Here is a 20,728-nt window from a genome sequence, read left to right on the forward strand (position 1 = left end):
CACTCGAACCCGGGAGACAGAGGATGCAGTGAGTCGAGATCATGCCACTGCACTCCAGCCTGGGCGACAGGGTGAGACTCTGTCTCAAAAAAAAAAAAAAAAAAAAAAATTTTAAATTAGGCAGGCATAGTGGCACATGCTTGTGATTCCAGCTGCTTGGGAGGCTGAGGTGAGAGAATCGTTTGAGTGTGGGAGACTGAGGCTGCAGTGATTACTGCAGTACACTGATTGCATCACTGTACTCCAGCCTATAGATATACATGTATATATATACGTAGAGGTGGCGCTTGTGAATTCTTTTTTTTATTATTTTTATTTTCTTTTTGAGACAGAGTCTTGCTCTGTCACCCAGGCTGGAGTGCAGTAGCACAATCTCAGCTCATTACAACCTCTGCCCCCCAGGTTCAAGTGATTCTCCTGCCTCAGCCTCCCAAGTAGCTGGGATTACAGGCATGCACCATGATGCCCGGCTATTTTCTGTATTTTTATTTATGTATTTATTTAGAGATGGAGTTTTGCTTTTGTTGCCCAGGCTGGAGTGCAATGGCACGATCTCAGCTCACTGCAAGCTCTGCCTCCCGGATTCAAGCAATTCTCATGTCTCAGCCTCCCGAGTAGCTGCGATTACAGGCACCCACCACCACACCCAGCTAATTTTTGTATTTTTAGCAGAGATGGGATTTCGCCACATTGGCTAGGCTGGTAGCCTCGACCTCCCGGGCTCAAGCAATCCTCCCACCTCAGCCTCTGGAGTAGCTGGGACTATACTCACATGCCACCACACCTGGTTAATTTTTTGTATTTTCTGTACAGATGGGATCTCACTGCATTGCCCAGGCTGGTCTCAAGCAATCCTCCCGTCTCAGCCTCCCAAAGTGCTGGAATTGCAGGCGTGAGTCAGTGCACCGTCTAAACTCTTCCACATTTAATCCCTCCATCAGGTGAGAGTATCGTGCTCCACTCCACAACCCACTAGGGTCCCATGACTGCAGTCCTGGCTGAGGGCAGTAGGCCAGGTCTGGGTGCAGAAAGAAACTTTGGGCCAGGTAGGGGACTGCAGGCTGGAACAAGGGTGCCAGCAGAAGGCAAGAGTTGAGTTGAGGCCAGGACCTAGGGGACAAAGAGGTAGGGGAATGGAGAGCAGAGTCAGGGGGCAGGAGGAACAGGGATCAGGGCCTGGAGGGCTTTGAGAGGAAAGGACGCAGCACCTAGAGGTCCGGCCCAGTGACTGGGTGACGGGAAAGTAGGGGAGGAGCTGGTTGGTGGGGGGGAGATAGTAAGTTCAGTGTGGGAGACATGAAATGCTCCCCCAGGTTGGAGAAACCGTCAGAACACCGGGGGCTCGGATGACTGGGTCCTTCAGAATAAAATGGGCTGAGGAAGCAGGATTCCTGGGTTAAAGCCCCAGAGTCGCGTCACGGAAGAAGCCAGATAATGTGTGTTCTTTGGCATTTTATTTCAAAATTGCAGCAAAGACAGAGAGGGAAAAAAAAACTCAACGGCAACACCGGCGGTCTGGCCTGAGAATGGAGAGATCCGGAGTCGGGGCCAAGGTGTATCCTTGACCTCACGACAAGGAGCACGGGGCGGACCTGAACCCGAGACGAGGGGCTGGGGACCAAGATGCCTGGGTCGGCCCTTATGGCTTTGGGGGTGTCGCAACCACATGGGGGGCGCCAGAGACCCAGACACCGCCCGCTGGCCTTTTATTTAGTATTGCACTTCAGGTGAGTCATTGGTAGGGAGGTAAGTGCTGGCGTGATGAGATGCTACAGGTCGGTGGATATGGAGCACAGCCTGCAGCATCACACCGGGAACATCCACTCGTGGGCTCTGATTCCGTACTGCGGAACAACGGAGGCAGCGGTGAGGTGGAAGCTGCTCTACAACTCCCAGCAGGCCCTGGGGCGTTCCAGGCCAAGTACCTACGGAGCTGTGCCCCAGTGGCTCACGGGAAATGTAGTCCACTTCCCAGACGGCCAACAATGATGGGGAACGGGGAATCAAGGCTAAGGCAGCACAGAGGCTTCCGGGAGACGTAGTTCTGAAGAGAGGAATTATGGCCAGGCCTCTAAGGCTCTTGGAAAAAGTCACTTACAGCTCAGAAAGCCCGTATAGTCAGAGGATGTGTAGTTCTAGGTCCTGATGTGCAAAAGTTTACAGAAATGTAGCTCTAGGTCTGGGAAAGGAGCCCAGAGATTCTTGGGAAAGAGATCTTGGCCCAGAAGATGGGAATGCCCCAGAGGCTTGTGGGAGGAAACAGTCTGGTGCCAGAAAGGGGCCAAGGTCCCGAGGCTCATGGGAGGAAGCTTTCTTCAGCCAAAGGGATAGCCCAGGGCTCCAGGGAATCTTGGGAGGCCGACCTCTGAGATGGCCAGAGGACTGGCTAAGGTCTCAGAGATTTATGGAAAGGGCCTTTCTCCCACCAGGGCACCCAGGGGCCTCAGAGGCCCACAGGGAGGGGGTTTCTCTCACCAGGGCACCCAGGAGCCACAGAGGATCACGGGAGGGGGTTTCCAAGGCTGAAGAAATATCCAGGGCTCCAGGAGCTCACAGGAAAGGGTGATTTAGCCCCAAAGGGTTTTCCAGGGCCCCAATAAGAAGGGCCATTATCTGTTCCTGGTGCTACTGAAGGAGGCTGGCTCTTAGTCCAGGGGCTCATGGGACACCAACTTCTCCAGGGAACAAGCTCCCGGCCCATTCCCCGGCTGCCTGCAGCTCACCTGGATCTCCTTCAGCTCCTTCTGGAAGCGGAGGATCAGCTCAGGCCCGTTTTCCATGGTGGGAATGTGGAGGTTCTGGGGCAGAAGGTGTGGTGAGGACCGAGCCCCTCCCCTCCTTCCCTCCTACCCACAATGGCAGCCCCGCCTCACCTTGTCTTTGTACAGGATTCGGTGCACTGGGCAGACCTGGCAAGCAGTGCCTGAGCCAAAGACTTCCCGCACGCGGCCCTCCTCCAGGGCCCGCAGCAACTGCTTCATGGTGATCGTGCGCTCCGCCACCCGGAACTCACCCTGCAGGGCAGTTGGCAGAGACACACATGTCCCCAGAGGGTTGCCCTGCTGCAGACCTCCACCTCTCCCTCCCTGAGAAAGACAGAGGCCCAAGGGGAGAGACAGACCCAGGAGAAGGGGCAGAGACATGCCAGTGTGCCCCAGTCCCCGCCACAGCCCTCTGATGCCCTGGCCCCTGGCACATGGCGCCCATCACCAGAAGATGCCATGTCCTCACCCAGGTCTGAGCCAGGTCCAGCAGACTCTGTCTGACCACTCCAGGCAGGATGACACCGTTCAGCGGGGGCGTCACCAGCTCCAGCACTAGGGCAGGTGTGAGGGGTGAAGGATGTTACCTCTCACCCCCTAGCACCCCCGTCTTAGGAGCCACCCCCTTTCCCCCATCCCAGAATCCCTGGGGCCTGTAACCTGCCAGGAATGATGGTGCCACCCACTCCCACCAGGGTTCGGCTGGGTCGCGGGAGGGCTCACCCCCATCTTCGTGGGTCCAGTAGACAAAGATGTTCATGGTCCCCACCTCAGTGAGCTGGTGGTCGGGCCCATACAGCCAGAGGACCTGTTCACAGCCCTGCTTGCGTGCCTCCTGTTGCACAAACACGGTGGGCCCATAATTCCTGGTGGAGGGCAGACTGGTTGGGTGGGACAAGGGAGCCCCATCCTTCCCCAGCCCAGTCCCAGAGGAGGCTCATCCTGCTCTCTCCTGTCTCCCTGCTCACAGCTCTCCCGGGACTCCTCAGTTCCCCGAGACAGAATCCCTGACTTTCCATTTGGCATCAGGACCCTAAGTGGTTATGTCCCCTCTCTCCTGTCTCTTCCCAATGTTCCCTTCTTTTTTTTTTTTTTATTTTTTATTTTTATTTTTTTGAGATGGAGTCTCGCTCTGTCACCCAGGCTGGAGTGCAGTGGTGCGATCTTGGCTCACTGCAGCCTCTGCCTCCCAGGTTCAAGCGATTCTCCTGCCTTAGCCTCTCTTGACCTCGTGATGCGCCCGTCTCAGCCTCCCAAAGTGCTGGGATTATAGGTGTGAGCCATGGCGCCCGGCCCTCACCCGTTTCATAGTGACCAAATCCTCAGCTGTCATTCAAAACTTTTTTTTTTTTTTTTTTTTTTTTTTTTGAGACAGAGTCTTGCTCTGTCGCCCAGGCTGGGGCTAGAGTGCAGTGGTGCGATCTCAGCTCACTGCAACCTCCGCCTCTCGGGTCCAAGCAATTCTCGTGCCTCAGCCTCCTGAGTAACTGGGGCATGCAGCACTATGTCCAACTAATTTATATTTATATTTATATTTACCCACCTCAACCTCCCAAAGTGCTGGGATTACAGGAGTGAGCCACCGCACCCGGCCTTCATTTTTATATTTTTAGTAGAGACGGGGTTTCACCATGTTGGCCAGGCTGGTCTCGAACTCCTGACCTCAGGTGATCCGCCCACCTCAGCGCCCCAAAGTACTAGGATTACAGGCGCGAGCCACCGCGCCCGGCTACAAAACCATTTCTGATATCACCTCCTTGAGAGGTGTTTCCAGACCTCTAGGCTGGGCGCTGGACTTCCCTGGACTCCCCCAGTGAACTGGGCTACCTGGATGACTTTCTGTGTTTCTCTCCCAGAGACAGCCTCTCCCCTCAGCTGCTAACAAGCCTCCCATGGCTCCCCAGTGGCCCGGGACAAGGCCCTAGCCTCCATCCGGTATTCCAGGCCTGCCTGAGTCTATGACTACTTGTTAAGCGTTTTGCAAAACCCAGACTTATTTTTGTAACCTGAACATCTTCTGTGATCCTATTCCTTCCGTCCCTGTACACGTGGTCCCCAGGATTGGAAACGGTTTGCTGACTTTTGTACCCAGGAAACCCCCTCTTCCCTCCTCCTCAGACCCAGTTGAAGGGTCACCTCCTCTGTGAAACCTTTTTTTTTTTTTTTTTTTTTGAGACGGAGTCTCACTGTCACTGTCACCCAGGCTGGAGTGCAGTGGCGCCATCTAGGTTCACTGCAAGCTCCACCTCCCAGGTTCACGCCGTTCTCCTGCCTCAGCCTCCCGAGTAGCTGGGCCTACAGGCGCCCGCCACCACGCCCGGCTAATTTTTTTTTTTGGCATTTTTAGTAGAGACGGGCTTTCACCGTGTTAGCCAGGATGGTCTCAATCTCCTGACCTCATGATCCACCCACCTCGGCCTCCCAAAGTGCTGGGATTACAGGCGTGAGCCACCGCGTCCGGCCTCTGTGAAGCCTTTCACAATGCCCTGGGTCACCTCACCAGAGAACATGCAGCTCCAAATACTGGGGTTCCCACCAGCCTGGGAGCCCTGGGAGGGCAGGGCTCAGGGCTGACTCATATGTGTGCCCAGTTTCTGCCAGCACAGGGCCTGGCCCTCAGGAGACCTCACAGGATGTGGCTGAAAGGACCTGAATGCACCCCCAGCTGGGGCCACATTCCTGTCCCCACACGCCAGTGCCCACCCTCTGCCTTGGCTGCCCAGGAGACCCAGCTGTCTTCTTCCTGCCCTGCTGAGCTGAGGCCACCGGGAGACAGATTTACACAAGTCCACACGGGGGTGAGGGGCTTTGGAGGTTCAAACGACTGTGGGAGCTGGGTTTGGGGAGCGCAGCCCAGCCCAGGGATCAGGGGAGGCTTCCGGGGCGAGAGGCCAATGAGCTGAGTGTAAGCTTCATTCCTGGAGGCTTCCCGGGACCAGTCCTGGTTTCCCCACTGACCTCCACCCAGTGCCTTCCCATCTGTGATCCTTTTTGTCCATCTGGAAAATAATCCCCCCCTCCTTCCTTCCATGGTTTGTTTTCAGGGACCAGGGAGGTCAGGGGAGCACAGCGCTTAGCACTGAGCCCGGCGCGGTGCTGATGTCACCTTCGCATGACATCCAGGAGCGCGGCCAAAAGCACGCACGCTGGTCCCTATGTCTCCAACGCCCGGTGCGCCAGTCGTTCTGGGGTTGGGGGTGCTACTTACCCCCCTAACTTGTAGTTGCCGACCCCGCCCACCCAGGCCCGGATGAAGGTTGGGTCGGCCAGGAGGGAGACCGGGGTCACGGAGCCTCCAGGGAAGTAGGCGCCCACGGGGCAGAGAATGACGAACAGGAGTGCGCTCGTGGGCTGGGCGACACCCAGCGAGGGCTGCGAGGGGCAGAGGGGCAGCGTCAGGAGTCCAGGCCCCCAGTCCCTTCCCCTCCCCTGACCCAGGCCTCCAGGACCCCACCTCAGAATCCCACCGCGCAGCCCAGTTCCCCAGCCCTGGAGTTGGGCCCACCTCGTTCCCAATGAGCACAGGCCGCACATAGAGGCTGGTGCCGGCGGCATCGGGGACCCAGGCCTTGTCCACCTCGATGAGCCGGCGGATGCACTCCAGCAACTCCAGCTTGTCGAAACTCTGAGCGGGATTCTGAATGAGTCAAGGGGCCCTTGCTGTCCCGGCCCCAGCCCTCCTCCCCATCCCGGCCGGCCAGGACCCCTCACCGGCAGGCACAGGCGCAGGGCTGAGCGCAGCATCCGGTCCATGTTGAGCCAGGGGCGGAAGAGACGCACCTGCTGGTCTTTGCCTTTGAACGCCTTCATGCCCTCAAACAGCTGCGGGGACACGCGGGAGGGAGGCTCGGAGACTTCTCCAGACAGTCATGAGAGACAGTGAGAGACACCAAGACAGAGAGAGACAGATACACAAAGACACAGACAACTGAAAGCTGGAGGCCAAGAGGAGAGCGCCGGGAAGATTTAGCAGCTGGGTCACAGAAATAAGAAAAAAAGAGAGACAGATATAGACAGAGAGACAAACAGGTGGAGACACACGGAGACTCAAGAAAGCAAAGGACACTACTCGGGTCAGTGGCTCATGCCTGTAATCCCAGCACTTTGGGAGGCCGAGGCAGGAGGATCACTTGAGTGTAGGAGTTTGTGACCAGCCCAGGCATTAGAGCAAGACCCCATCTCCACAAAAAATATGAAAATCAGCCAGGCGCGGTAGCACCTGATTGGAGTCCCAGGTACTTGGAAGGTGGTGAGAGGATCACTTGAGCCTGGGAGTTCGAGACTGCAGTGACCCATGATCGTGCCACTGCACTCCAGTCTGGGACCTAGTTTTTTTTCTGGAGACTCTGTCCCTGATCACTACCCCATGGTTCCAGGTTTGCTTGTTCAGCGTCTGCTCTCCTGCACAGTGGAAGAGCCTTAGGGCAGGGATTGCTCTTGACACTTTACCAGACAGCCTCTCCTGCAGTCCCCTGCACCAGGGTAGGTAGTGCTTGTCACAGAGTGGGTTTTTGTTTGTTTGTTTGTTTTTTTTTTTTTTTTTTTTTTGAGACGGAGTCTCCTGCTGTTGCCCAGGCTGGAGTGCAGTGGCGCGATCTCGGCTCACTGCAAGCTCCGCCTCCCGGGTTCACGCCATTCTCCTGCCTCAGCCTCCTGAGTAGCTGGGACTACAGGCGCCTGCCACCGCGCCCGGCTAATTTTTTGTATTTTTAGTAGAGACGGGGTTTCACTGTGGTCTCGATCTCCTGACCTTGTGATCCGCCCGCCTCGGCCTCCCAAAGTGCTGGGATTACAGGCTTGAGCCACCGCGCCCAGCGGTTTTTGTTTTTGTTTGTTTGGTTTTTTTTTTTTTTTTTTTGGAGACAGGGTCTCACTCTGTCGCCCAGGCTGGAGTGCAGTGGCCTGATATCGGCTCATTGCAAGCTCCGCCTCCCAGGTCCAAGTGATTCTCATGCCTCAGCCTCCTGGGTAGCTGGGATTACAGGCACTCGCCACCACACCCAGCTAATTTTTGTATTTTTAGTTGATTCACCCGCCTCAGCCTCCCAAAGTGTTAGGATTACAGGCGTCAGCCACTGCACCCAGACAGACTTTTTTTTTCTTTTTTTCCCCCATAGTGGGTTTTTGATGAATTAATAGATAAATGGATGAAGAATGGAAGACAAGCAAAACTAGCTATGATATTCTGGGGGGATAAAAATCACCACCATAAAAATGAGGGGCAAGAGGGGGCGGGGAGTAGCCCTATCAGGTAGTAAAACAGATTATAAATCTACAATACTTAAAACAGAGTGACACTGCTATATGAGTAAACAGACTGAACAATGGGATAACCAAATATTCACCTAGAGAAAAACTACATTCAATCTCGATTTCACACCTCACACCAGAAGAAATTCCAGATGCATTAAAAGTCTAAATGAAAAAAATATATATATTATACCATAAAAGCTGTAGAAGGAAACAGAGAGTAACTGTTTTCTATCTTGGATTGGGAATTTTATTTTTTATTTTATTTGAGATGGAGTCTCACTCTGTTGCCCAGGCTGAAGTGCAGTGGCTCTATCTTGGCTCAGCGATTCTCTTGCCTCAGCCTCCCGAGTAGCTGGGATTACAGGTGCCTACAACCACACCCAGCTAATTGTGTTTTTGGTAGAGATGGGGTTTCGCCATGTTGGCCTGGCTGGTTGTGAACTCCTGACCTCAGGTGATCCGCCTGCCTTGGGATCCCAAAGTGCTGGGATTACAGGCATGAGCCACCGCGACTGGCCATGTTTTGTTTTGTTTTGTTTTGTTTCCAATTTCTTGTACACATGGGGCCTCACTATGTTGGTCAGGCTGGTCTTGAACTCCTGAGCTCAAGCAATCGCCCTGCCTCTTCTTCCCAGCCCCAAATGAATTTTTTTTTTTTTTTTTTTTTTTTTTTTTTTGAGACAGAGTCTCACTCTGTCGCCCAGGCTGGAGTGCAGTGGCCGGATCTCAGTTCACTGCAGCTCCGCCTCCCGGGTCTACGCCATTCTCCTGCCTCAGCCTCCCGAGTAGTTGGGACTACAGGCGCCCGCCACCTCGCCCGGCTAGTTTTTTGTATTTTTTAGTAGAGACGGGGTTTCACCTTGTTAGCCAGGCTGGTCTCGATCTCCTGACCTCGTGATCCGCCCGTCTCGGCCTCCCAAAGTGCTGGGATTACAGGCTTGAGCCACCGCGCCCGGCCCATGAATTTTTAAAAACCTAACCTGATAGAGAAATCAGCCTAGCAAATGGACAGTTCACACAAAAGGAAATACAGGTGGCCCTTAAGCTCGTGAGAAAATAGTCAATTTCATTCAGCGTTAGGGAGAAAAATGCAAATTAAAATTACTTTGAGATACCTTTAAAACCACATGGGAGATTGGAAAAGATCTAAAACTTGGACAAGGGTTGTCCAAGGTGTGGAAACAAGCTCTGCTGGTGGGTGTGGAAACTGACACGCCCTATAGATGTAGATGTGGATATGGTAATAGCTATCAAGATTACAAACTTACATATCCTTTGACCTATAGTTCCCGAAATTGAGCAGAGAGATACACTTGTACTTAAAGAAGTGACTAAAGAAGTGACATGTGTACGAGATTCCATTTTTTTTTTTTTGAGATGGAGTCTCGCTCTGCCACCCAGGCTGGAGTGCAGTGGCGCAGTCTCGGCTCACTGCAACCTCTGCCTCCTGGGTTCAAACAGTTCTCCTGCCTCTGCCTCAGCCTCCCGAGTACCAGGGATTACAGGCACCCACCACCACACCCAGCCAATTTTTGTATATTAGTAGAGATGAGGTTTCACCATGTTGGCAAAGCTGGTCTTGAACTCCTGATCTCAGGTGATCCATTCCCCTCAGCCCCCCAAAGTGCTGGGATTACACAGGAACCATCACCCCTGGCATTGTACTAGATTCTTTATTACAACATTGTTTATAATAGACAGAAAACAACCTCAGTGTCCAACAATAGGGGATTGCTTAATGAGGTGCATTGTTAGGATGACATAGCATGAGGCCGCAAGAAAAAGCTCTTTAAGCTTTAAGGTATAGAGAAGAATTTCCAGGCCCAGTATGATGGCTCATGCCTGTAACCCCAGCACTGGGAGGCTGAGGTGGGAGAATTGCTTGAAGCCAGGAGTTCGAGACCAGCCTGGGCAACAAAGTGAGATGCTGTCTCTGCACAAGATTTAAAAATTAACTGGGCAAGGTGGTGTGTGCCTGTAGTCCTAGCCACTTGGGAGGCTGAGGCAGGAGGATCACTTGAGCCTAGGAGGCGGAGGTTGCAGTGAGTTGTCACCATGCCACTGCACTCCAGCCTGGGCAACAGAGCAAGACACCGTCTCAAAAACAAAACAAAACCCAGATAAATAGAGGTCAGATAAAGTGGCTCATGCCTGTAGTCCCAGGACTTTGGGAGGCTGAAGCAGGAGGATCACTTGAGCTTAGAAATCTGAGATCACCCTGGGCAACACAACAAGATCCCATCTCTAAAAAAAATTAAAGTTAAAAATAAAAATAAAATAAAATAAAATTAGCTGGGCATGGTGGTGCACACCTGTGGTCCCAGCTACTCGGAAGGCTGATGCAGGTGGATCGCTGGAGCCTGGGAGGTCAAGGCTGCAGTGAGCCAAGATCATGCCACTGCCCTCCAGCCTGGGCTACAGAGCAAGACCCTGTCTCAAAAAAAAGTCATGGCCGGGCGCGGTGACTCAAGCCTGTAATCCCAGCACTTTGGGAGGCTGAGATGGGCAGATCACGAGGTCAGGAGATCGAGACCATCCTGGCTAACACGGTGAAACCCCGTCTCTACTAAAAAATACAAAAAAATTAGCCGGGCGAGGTGGCGGGTGCCTGTAGTCCCAGCTACTCGGGAGGCTGAGGCAGGAGAATGGTGTAAACCTGGGAGGCGGAGCTTGCAGTGAGCTGAGATGCGGCCACTGCACTCCAGCCTGGGCGACAGAGCCAGACTCCGTCTCAAAAACAAACAAACAAACAAACAAACAAACAAGTCTTAACAACAACAAAAATGCAGGTGGCCAGGCTTGGTGGCTCAAGCCTGTAATCCTAGCACCTTGGGAGGCCGAAGCAGGTGGATCACTTGAGCTCAGGAGTTCAAGACCAGCCTGGGCTAAATGGTGAAATCCCATCCCTATTATTTAAAAATAATAAATACAGGTAGACAAAGACAGAAAGCAGACTAATGGTTGTCAGGGGCTGGGGTGAGGGACAATAGGCACCGATTAATGGGTATGGGGGATTAAAGAGTTTTGAACCTATATGGTGGTAATGGTTGTATAACATTGCCTCCCACTGAATTATGGGCTTTAAAATGGTTGGAGGCCAGGCACGGTGGCTCATGCCGGTAATCCCAGCCATTTGGGAGGATGAGGCGGGTGGATCATCTGAGGTCAGAAGTTTGAGACCAGCCTGGCCAACATGGTGAAACCATGTCTCTACTAAATATACAAAAGTTAGCCAGGCATAGTGGTGCATGCCTATAATCTCAGCTACTCGGGAGGCTGAGGCAAGAGAATCACTTGAACCCGGGAGGTGAAGGTTGCAGTGAGCGAGACTGCATCATTGCACTCCAGCCTGGGGGACAGAGAGAGACTCTGTCTCTAAATAAATAAATAAAATAAAATAAAATAAAATAAAATAAAATACACGTGGTTGGCCTGCAATCCACACATGCCCCGGAGTGAGGGTGACATGGGGACGGCATTGTCTTACTCCCTCAGCCGCCCCCCTCCGCCTTCTGGACCCACGGGATCACAGCAGCACGTTCTGTCTGCCCGGGCCACAGGCTTCCTCTGCGCTCACTCCACTGAAGAAAAAGTACTGGGTCCCCAGCCAGAGGACAACTGCTGTGCTGGGCTGAAGGGAGAAGTGTGTGGTGGTCTCTAAGTAACCAGCTTCCTGGAGGCTCAGCAGGCGTAATCCTGCCCGTCCCGCTTATGCCCTGGCAGAAGTGTCTGGCTGTGATTGAAGGTGTATGTGCTCTGTACAGAATCGACTGGTGTTGCGTAGATGTCCACAGTGGGAGGGGAGAGGGGAAAAAAACAAAACCTTAAAATTCTGGAAAGGAAGGAAGAAAGGATAATATGGAGGGAGGGAGGGAAAGGAAAGAAAGGAACGGAATAGAAGTCTTAATGCCACAGAACCATGCTCTGGAGGTCCCAAATCAGCCAAACTGCTAACCAGTTACTGGAGCTGCAAGATGCTCATTTAAATCTTGTCTTGGCCGGGCGCGGTGGCTCAAGCCTGTAATCCCAGTACTTTGGGAGGCCGAGGCGGGTGGATCACGAAGTCAGGAGATCGAGACCATCCTGGCTAACATGGTGAAACCCCGTCTCTACTAAAAATACAAAAAACTAGCCGGGCGTGGTGGCGGGCGCCTGTAGTCCCAGCTACTCGGGAGGCTGGGGCAGGAGAATGGCGTAAACCCGGGAGGCGGAGCTTGCATGAGCCGAGATCGCGACACTGCACTCCAGCCTGGGTGACACAGCGAGACTCCGTCTCAAAAAAAAAAAAAAAAAAAAAATCTTGTCTCAACCAAAGTTTCCTCATGAAGACTTTGCTTTCAGCCATAGCTCTAAGTCCTAAAACCAAATGCTTCCTGGATCTCTCTCCTAGAAACTTCACAAGTCTCTCAGGCTCGCCAGGTACCACAAAGCTGCTCTTCCTCCTGGGTTCCCACGTGGGGACAGGCCCAGGGTCCACCCGGTCACCAGCCCAGCCTCCTCGCCTGTAACTCATGTCCTCCACAAGGCCTGAGAGGGCTCTCACTATACCTAGACGTGGCCCTGCCCCTACTTTCCTCAGAGCCCCTCCCAGCACCCTTGGACAAGGCCCAGCCCCTCGGCTTCTCCATGGCCCTGACATTTTCAGCCTCCTCCACCACGATCCAACACCGCAATTTCTCCCAAATATACCAGGCTCTGCTCCTGTTTGGGGTTTGGACTGGCTGTCCCCTCTTCTGCCATCCCCTCCAACTGCCCCCTTGCCGCCATCTCCCCCTAACTGTCCCCTCTCCTGCCGTCCCTCCCCTGGCTGTCCCTCTCTTGCCATCCCTCCCCCGGCTGTCCCTCTCCCGCCATCCCTCCCCTGGCTGTCCCCTCTCCTGCCATCCCTCTGGCTGTCCCTCTCCTGCCATCACCCCCGACTGTGCCCTCCCCCACCATTCCCCCCAACCCACCGCTGTCCCTTCTCCCGCCATCATCCCAGCTGTCCCTCTCCTGCCACGCCCCCTGGCTATCCCCTCTCCCACCATCCCCCCGGCTCTCCCCTCTCCTACCATCACCCCAGCTGTCACCTCTCCCGCCATCCCCACTAAGCTCCCCTTTATGCCAGAAGAAGCTGTGCTTTCTCTCAAGTGAGGCGGGGTCTCTACTAGCCTCCACAGGGCCTCCATCAGAGCACAGATCACACTGAGTTATGCCCACAGCATGGGGTTTTCCAAGTGAAGGAACGGGGTCTGCTCATCTCGGCGAACCCAGCATCACCGAGCATGGGCCTGGAGAATGGAAGGCCTCAGAAAACGAATGACGAATGCACAGAAAGGAGAAACACACAACAAACAAACCAAGGGAGGTGCACCTGGCAAGAGACACAGCAAGGAGACGCAGACAAGGATGGGGAGAGAGGCCGGCCACTATGCCACCTGCAGAGAGTAGTGGAGGCTGGAGGAGGCTGGGTGCAGCGTGAGGTTCTGGAAGGGCTGGATTCGGGGCTGGCCCCAGCCCTTGTCATTCCATTCCACCATCAGCATGTGGTCAGTGAATGTCTTCCCAAACACCAGGGGCTCGCCGGGGCTGGGCTTCTTATGAGGCTTCTGTGTCATTTCCAGCTGCAGGTCTGCAGCCTGAGGAAAGACAGGGGTGTCCTAGAATCTGGCCACAACCTCCAAGCTGAAAAACTACAACTCCCATGAAGCTCTGGGCCTCAGACCCATAGAGAAGAAGGACCCGTCACCCTGGAGTATTCTGGGACATGCAGTTTCATCCCTTTTCCACTGCCCAATGGCAGGGCTATTAGGCTACCCACTGCCATCTCTGGGCTGTGGACCTTTTGGAGATGCCCAAAACCAGCTGCCAGCCCCCTCCTCTCTCAGAGCCAAGCATCGAGTTCCCTCCTTTCACCTTGAAATTGGAGGAGGCATATCTTCTGGGACCACACAGAAGCCAAGGGGCAGAGAGAAGCTTTCGTGCCCAGATCTGGGTGGAGAAAGAAGTGAGAGAGAGGGTGAATGGGGCGCAGCAGGGGCCCTGGCAGCCCACTCGCCACCTCTTGCACTTGGAGGTCCCACTGGCCTGCCTGTTCTGTCCCAGTCTCAGTCTATTCTAGACAGGGGCAGGTGGTCCTGATGGAGGCCAAGTCCTCTCCCTGCCCCGACGAGGGCTCCCTAGAAAGAGCTGAGTCAAGGCCGGGCGCGGTGGCTCACACTTGTAATCCCAGCACTTTGGGAGGCCGAGGCGGGCGGATCATGAGGTCAGGAGATCGAGACCATCCTGGCTAACACGGTGAAACCCCGTCTCTACTAAAAATACAAAAAGAAATTAGCCGGGCGTGAGTGGCGGGCACCTGTAGTCCCAGCTACTCTGGAGGCTGAGGCAGGAGAATGGCGTGAACCCGGGAAGCGGAGCTTGCAGTGAGCCGACATCACACCACTGCACTCCAGCCTGGGCGACACAGCGAGACTCTGTCTCAAAAAAAAAAAAAAAAAGAGCTGAGTCAGCTCTGGCCCCCTCCTCCATGCTGGGACAAAGTCAAACGCAAGCGCCTCCCACCCCAGAGACCTTTGGTCCCAGCCTGGAGATCAGCTCAGACAAGACGACGACCAGGGAAGGCACACAGGTAAGTGCAGGCCTCCGGGGACCCAAGTGCTGATGGGCCTTAGAAGACCAAGGGACCAACAGGTCCTGCTCCCCCAGGCCTGCCTCCCTTAGACCTAAGTAAGAGTCCAGACTCTAGCTGCCTCTGCCCTCAAACCCGAAGACTGGGACCCCAGCCCCTCTGCCCTCAGACCCAGGAGTCCAGGCCTCAGACCCTCCTCGCTTATATCCAGTACAGGCCCCAGTCCCACTTCCCTCAAACCCAGGAGTCCAGGTCCCCAGCCCCTCCTCCCTCAGACCCCGGAGTCCAGGCCCCCAGTCTCTCCTCCCTCAGACCCAGAAGTCCAGGTCCCCAGCCCCTCCTCCCTCAGACCCAGGAGTCCAGGTCCCCAGCCCCTCCTCCCTCAGACCCATGAGTCCGGACCCCAGCCCCTCCTCCCTCAGACTCAGGAGTCCGGACCCCAGCCCCTCCTCCCTCAGACTCAGGAGTCCGGACCCCAGCCCCTCCTCCCTCAGACTCAGGAGTCCAGACCCCAGCCCCTCCTCCCTCAGACCCAGAAGTCCAGGTCCCCAGCCCCTCCTCCCTCAGACTCAGGAGTCCAGGTCCCCAGCCCCTCCTCCCTCAGACCCAGGAGTCCAGGTCCCCAGCCCCTCCTCCCTCAGACCCAGAAGTCCAGGTCCCCAGCCCCTCCTCCCTCAGACTCAGGAGTCCAGGTCCCCAGCCCCTCCTCCCTCAGACCCAGAAGTCCAGGTCCCCAGCCTCTCCTCCCTCAGACTCAGGAGTCCAGGCCCCCAGCCCCTCCTCCGCCAGACCCAGGAGTCCAGACCCCAGCCCCTCCTCCCTCAGACCCAGGAGTCCAGGTCCCTAGCCCTCCTCCCTCAGACCCAGGAGTCCAGACCCCCAGCCCCTCCTCCCTCAGACCCAGAAGTCCAGGTCCCCAGCCCCTCCTCCCTCAGACTCAGGAGTCCAGGTCCCCAGCCCCTCCTCTGCCAGACCCAGGAGTCCAGGTGCTGATTCTCTGAAAGTATTCGATCAACTGGGCTCTGGTTACCTGAAGCCCAAACCCCACACCTTGGACAGCACTTTGGCAGTGACTCCAATTCCCTTCAGCCCCTGGCCCCTCACTGGTGACCTTTGACCTCACAATGCCTCTTTCCCCAGCCCTGTGGGGAGGCAGTTGGGGCGTGAGGTTGAGGGAGACAGAGTGGCCTGACCTGTCCTGCCCTGTAAGCTGGGTGAGTTGGCACTGATTCTGGAGGATGGACGTGAATGGCCGTGGTTACTGGTCGGTAGGTGAGTCACTGGGAGATGGGGCTGCAGCGTGGTCTTGCTGGTGTGGGGCTCCAGGGATTCCGGGGTGATCAGTGTGTGGGGCCCCGGATTGCCTCTGGGTGGTGACATCTAGACTGCTCGGCCTTGCAGCCATGCTTCTGCCCAGAGGGACAGGACACCCACAGTATGAGAGAGACAGACACAGTGAGACAGCCAGCCTGTGGGCAGGAGAGTCGCCCTCAGAGCCAAGATGAAAAAGAGAGAATAAGAGAGGGAAGAGGAAGGACAAGAAAAAGAGACACAGAAAGGGGGGCACAAACAAATAAAACAAACTGACACCAAGAGATGCCAAAAGAGATCTAATCATAGAAAGAGGCCATGTGGGCCGGGCGTGGTGGCTCACGCCTGTAATCCCAGCACTTTGGGAGGCCGAGGTGGGCAGATCACGAGGTCAGGAGATCAAGACCATCCTGGCTGCCACGGTGAAACCCCGTCTCTACTAAAAATACAAAAAATTAGCTGGGCGTGGTGGCGGGCGCCTGTAGTCCCAGCTACTCTGGAGGCTGAAGCAGAAAAATGGCATGAACCTGGGAGGCGGAGCTTGCAGTGAGCAGAGATCACACCACTGCAGTCCAGCCTGGGCGACAGAGCAAGACTCCACCTCATAAAAAAAAGAAAGAGGCCACGTGCAGTGGCTCGCGCCTGTAATCCCAGCACTGTGGGAGGCCGAGGTGGGAGGATGGCTTGAGGCCAGGTGTTCAAGAACAGCCTGGGTAACACAGGGAGATCTTGTCTCTACAGAAAATACAAGTTAGCTGGGCATGGTGGCGGGCGCCTGTAGTCCCAGCAACTTGGGAGGCTGAGACAGGAGAATTGCTTAAACTCAGGAGGCGGAGGTTGCAGTGAGCCGAGATGATACCACTGCACTCCAGCCTGGGCAATAGAGCAAGACTCTATCTCAACAAAGGAAAGGGAAAGGAAAAGGGAAAGAAGGCAGCTGGGCTCAGTAGCTCATGCCTGTAATCCCAGCACTTTGGGAGACAGAGGTGGGAGGACTGTTTGAGGCCAGGAGTTCAAGATCAGCCTGGGCAACATAGCAAGACCCCATCTCTACAAACAATTTAAAAATTAGCCAGGTATGGTGGCACACACCTGTAATTCCAGTTACTCAGGAGGCTAAGGTGGGAGGATCACTTGAGCCAAGTAGGTCAAGGCTGTGGTGAGCTATGATCACACTGCTACACTCCAACATGGGTGATAGAGTGTCTCTCTAAAAAAAAAAAATAAAAGACCAGCATAGTGGGTCACGCCTGTAATCTAAGGCAGGTGGCTGAGGCATGAGAGTCGCTTGAACCCGTAAGACAGAGGTTACAGTGAGCAGAGATCACACCGCTGCCCTCCACCCTGAGCAACAGAGCAAGACTCGGTCAAAAAGAAAAGACAAAGAAATAAAGTAGGTTTAGGGGTGCACAGGGCAGGTTTCTATAATGTGACAGAACCTCCATTATATCCCATACAGCCCAGGAGTATCACCATTAAAGACCAGTGGTGTCCCTGTCAAAGCCCAGCCCTCCATACTCCAGGACTGTCCCCATATCACAGCCCAGGAGAGACCCCATCATAGCGCAGTCTGCCCTTGTCACAGCCCACACATGACCCCACCATGTCTGGAACTGCCCCCTTTATAGCCCAGGACTCTCCCATCACAGACCAGGGCTGTTCTATGATAGCCCAAGATGCTCCACATCACAAGCCCAGATTGTGCCTGTAACTTATCAGAACTGGTCCCCAGCAGCGCCAAGTACTGTCCCAAACAGCTCAGGAATGTCCCCCTCCAAAGCCCAGCACTTTTCCCCATTATAACCAGCATTGCCTCTGTCAAATACCAGGGCTTATTTCCTATTCACCAGTTCTGAAATTAAAAAAACAAACAACAACAAAAAAACCATTGTTGTCCTTTTCAATCCCCAGGACTATCCCTATGTTGCTGTCTAGGCCAGTACCTTTGAGACTGTCCCTACCACGGTCCAGAACTGTTCCCTCCGCACCCTAGGACTGTCCTCATCATAGCTGAGGCCTCAGCCCAACTATCTCCATTACAGGATATCTCTGCCTTCATCAGAGCCTAGGAATGTCCCATGAGTTCAGGGCTATCCTATGACACCAGAACTGTGCCATGATGAGACGGTCCACATCAGTCCCAAGTGTACCCGTCAAAGCCCAGTACTGTCCCACCCACAGTCCAGGAGTGTCACTACTAAAGCCCAGATTGCCCACATACCCCAAGCATCCCAGGACTATCCCTATCAGTCACAAAGAGCCGAAGAAAGTGAAACTCTGCTCTGACATTCATCAGCTAGGATAAGAGACTCAAATAAAGTCAGGTGTAAAGTTAACAGAGACAGTTCTCCCGAGGTTACACTGCAGCTGTGAAGGCTTGTAACGACCCCATTCTTTGGCTGTTTCCTTCCTCACTGAGAAAACTTGTTTTCTGAAATCATAGACTCTGGGAAACGCTGCTGCTGTTTGACATCGCACAGTCAGAAGGGATCGTCTCAGCTAGCCTGCAGCATCTATATCACTTTCACCATGAGACACTGCCTCGATTTCCAATCCAGGTGCAGAGCTTCAGATAGGAGTTTGGGATCACAACAATCCCCATCTCCATTTTTTTCAACTTTCATTCCAAGAAAATAGGACCTTAGGTCCAATTCCCACAGCTGGGACTTGAGGTTCAACTCTGCGCTCACCTGTCCCCGGCCCTCGAGGCCTGGGCCCCTTTATTCCAGCGCCCCCACAGGCTGATGCCCCACCGCACCCCAGGGCTCCACTCCCCAAATCACAACCTCCCCACCCCCACGCCTCCCTCATTACAGGGTGCCCCTCCATGTTTCCCTTTTTTTTTTTAACCTCCCCACCAATTACTTGCCCCACTTCATCCACGTCTACCCGCTCCCCCTCACCCCATTAAAACCTGGTGCTCCTTTCCAAGGGGCGCCATCCTCCTCCGCGCCCCACAGCTGAACCCCAGGGCGGGAGGAGCGGCGCCGAACCGGACCGGCCGCAGGCCAGTAGTCCTCCCGGAAGTGCGCCTCTCCCGGGGGTTCCCCAGACCCCGGCGCTGCGAACCCACCTGCCCCAGAGCGGCTGCGGCCATGATCCGTGCGGCGCGTAACTGTGCCCGCCCGGGGCGCGGCCCCGAGGAGAGACGTTCCGGCCACGCCCCGCTCACGCCTCCTCCTGGGGAAAGGCGTCCGCCCAGCGCCCCAAGCCTCCCCAGCTCCAGGGTGCCGGAAGGGAGCCGAACCCTGCTGCGGGGCCCAGGCGCTGGTGTGGGGGCAGGTCTTGGAATACGGTCCCGGCCAGGCGAGGTGGCCCAGGTCTGTAATCTCAGCACCTTGGGAGGCCGAGGCGGGCGGATCACCTGAAGTCAGGAGTTAGAGACCAGCCTGGTCCAACATGGTGAAACCCCGTCTCTACTAAAAATACAAAAAATTGGCCCCGTCCCTACCAAAAATACAAAAAATTAGCCGGGCGTGGTGGCGCACGCCTGTAATCTCAGGTACTCGGGAAGCTGAGGCAGGAGAATCTCTTGAATCCAGGAGGCAGAGGTTGCAGTGAGCCGAGATGGCGCCACTGCACTCCAGCCTGGGCGACAGAGTGAGACTCCGTCTCACAAGAAAAAAAAAAAAAAAAAAGTCAGGCGCGGTGGCTCACGCCTGTAATCCCAGCATTTTGGGAGGCCGAGGCGGGCGGATCGCCTGAGGTCAAGAGTTCGAGACCAGCCTGCCAACATGGTGAAACCCCCGTCCCTACTAAAAATACAAAATTTAGCAGGGCGTGGTGGTAGACGCCTGTAATCCCAGCTACTTGGGAGGCTGAGGTAGGAGAATTGCTTGCACCTGGGAGGCCGAGGTTGCGGTGAGCCGAGATCGTGCCATTGCACTCCAGCCTGGGCAACAAGAGCGAAACTCCGTCTCAAAAAAAAAAAAAAAAAAAGAAAAGAAAAAGAAATACGGTCCCCACCCAGGCTGTGTTCCAGCCACACTCAAGCCAGGTACTAACGTGCATGCAACAGTTTTCAAAAAAGCATTTCCTTGGGAGCAAAAATGCATTTTCTTGTGGCGGAGCACTGGCAAGCATAAGCAGCCCGAGGTAAAGGAAGGGAAAGGCAAGGTGCAGGACGTTCCGTGTATCACGATCCCTTTGTGAAAGGGAAAAGCACATGGTAAATATCAGCAGCGTGGACACCACATAAATGCACAGGAACAGGAATGGTGCTTCGGAGAAGGGATTTTGAAGAGGGCCACAGGTATGGATAAAGGGCAGCCTCACTTTGCGCCTGGATACTGCTCTATTCCAATATTTTTTCCTGTCAACGAAAAAGATATATGTGTAGGCCAGGCTGCAATGCAGTGGCGCGATCTCGGCTCACTGCAACCTCCGCCTCCTGGGTTCAAGCAGTTCTCCTGCCTCAGCCTCCTGAGTAGCTGGGATTACAGGCGCCTGCCACCACACCCGGCTAATTTTTGTACTTTTAGTAGAGACGGGGGTTTCACCATGTTGGTCATGGCTGGTCTCGAACTCCTGACCTCGTGATCCCCCCGCCGCAGCCTCCCAAAGTGCTGGGATTACAGGCGTGAGCCACCACGCCTGGCTTGACTCTTTAAAAGGTAAAAACACACAACGGTTCACCAGGGCTTCTTCCAGTCCCCTATCATCTGAGAAGCCTGAAAATTGTCAATCTTGCACTCAAAGGTGAGCCTCAAAGCCCGCAGGGCTTCCTGATTTATCCCTCCACGAGTGTCTCCACAGCATCAGGACCCCAGAGGCAGAGTTCGCCAATCACTAC

General features: G+C 54.7%; 1 protein-coding gene and 1 long non-coding RNA gene across 14 annotated transcripts; one reads left to right on the forward strand and one right to left on the reverse strand.

Annotated features, from left to right (window-relative positions):
- Positions 1-482: 482 nt before the first annotated feature.
- BCAT2 (branched chain amino acid transaminase 2) lies at positions 483-19,055 on the reverse strand. Of its 13 annotated transcripts, none has more exons than XM_045378916.3 (11): positions 19,010-19,055; positions 13,911-13,985; positions 13,433-13,633; positions 6,474-6,584; positions 6,268-6,387; positions 5,971-6,134; positions 3,486-3,628; positions 3,232-3,317; positions 2,874-3,014; positions 2,724-2,798; positions 483-1,110 (listed from the first exon to the last, which is right to left on the reverse strand). In XM_045378916.3, the coding sequence occupies exons 1-11, from the start codon at positions 19,031-19,033 to the stop codon at positions 973-975; spliced, it is 1,278 nt and encodes a 425-aa protein (XP_045234851.2). In that variant the 5' UTR covers positions 19,034-19,055; the 3' UTR covers positions 483-972. The 13 variants fall into 13 exon arrangements, with proteins under 13 accessions (XP_045234851.2, XP_045234850.2, XP_045234853.2 ...); XM_045378915.3 differs by having other exon boundaries at positions 18,851-19,055; XM_045378918.3 differs by having other exon boundaries at positions 18,840-19,055.
- On the forward strand, positions 14,595-18,893 carry LOC107128262 (uncharacterized). Its single transcript, XR_001487213.4, has 3 exons — positions 14,595-14,625; positions 15,766-15,897; positions 18,380-18,893. It is a non-coding gene; the product is annotated as an uncharacterized lncRNA (long non-coding RNA).
- Positions 19,056-20,728: the final 1,673 nt, after the last annotated feature.

Source organism: Macaca fascicularis, chromosome 19, assembly GCF_037993035.2.
Source record: "Macaca fascicularis isolate 582-1 chromosome 19, T2T-MFA8v1.1".
Lineage (NCBI taxonomy): Eukaryota > Metazoa > Chordata > Mammalia > Primates > Cercopithecidae > Macaca > Macaca fascicularis.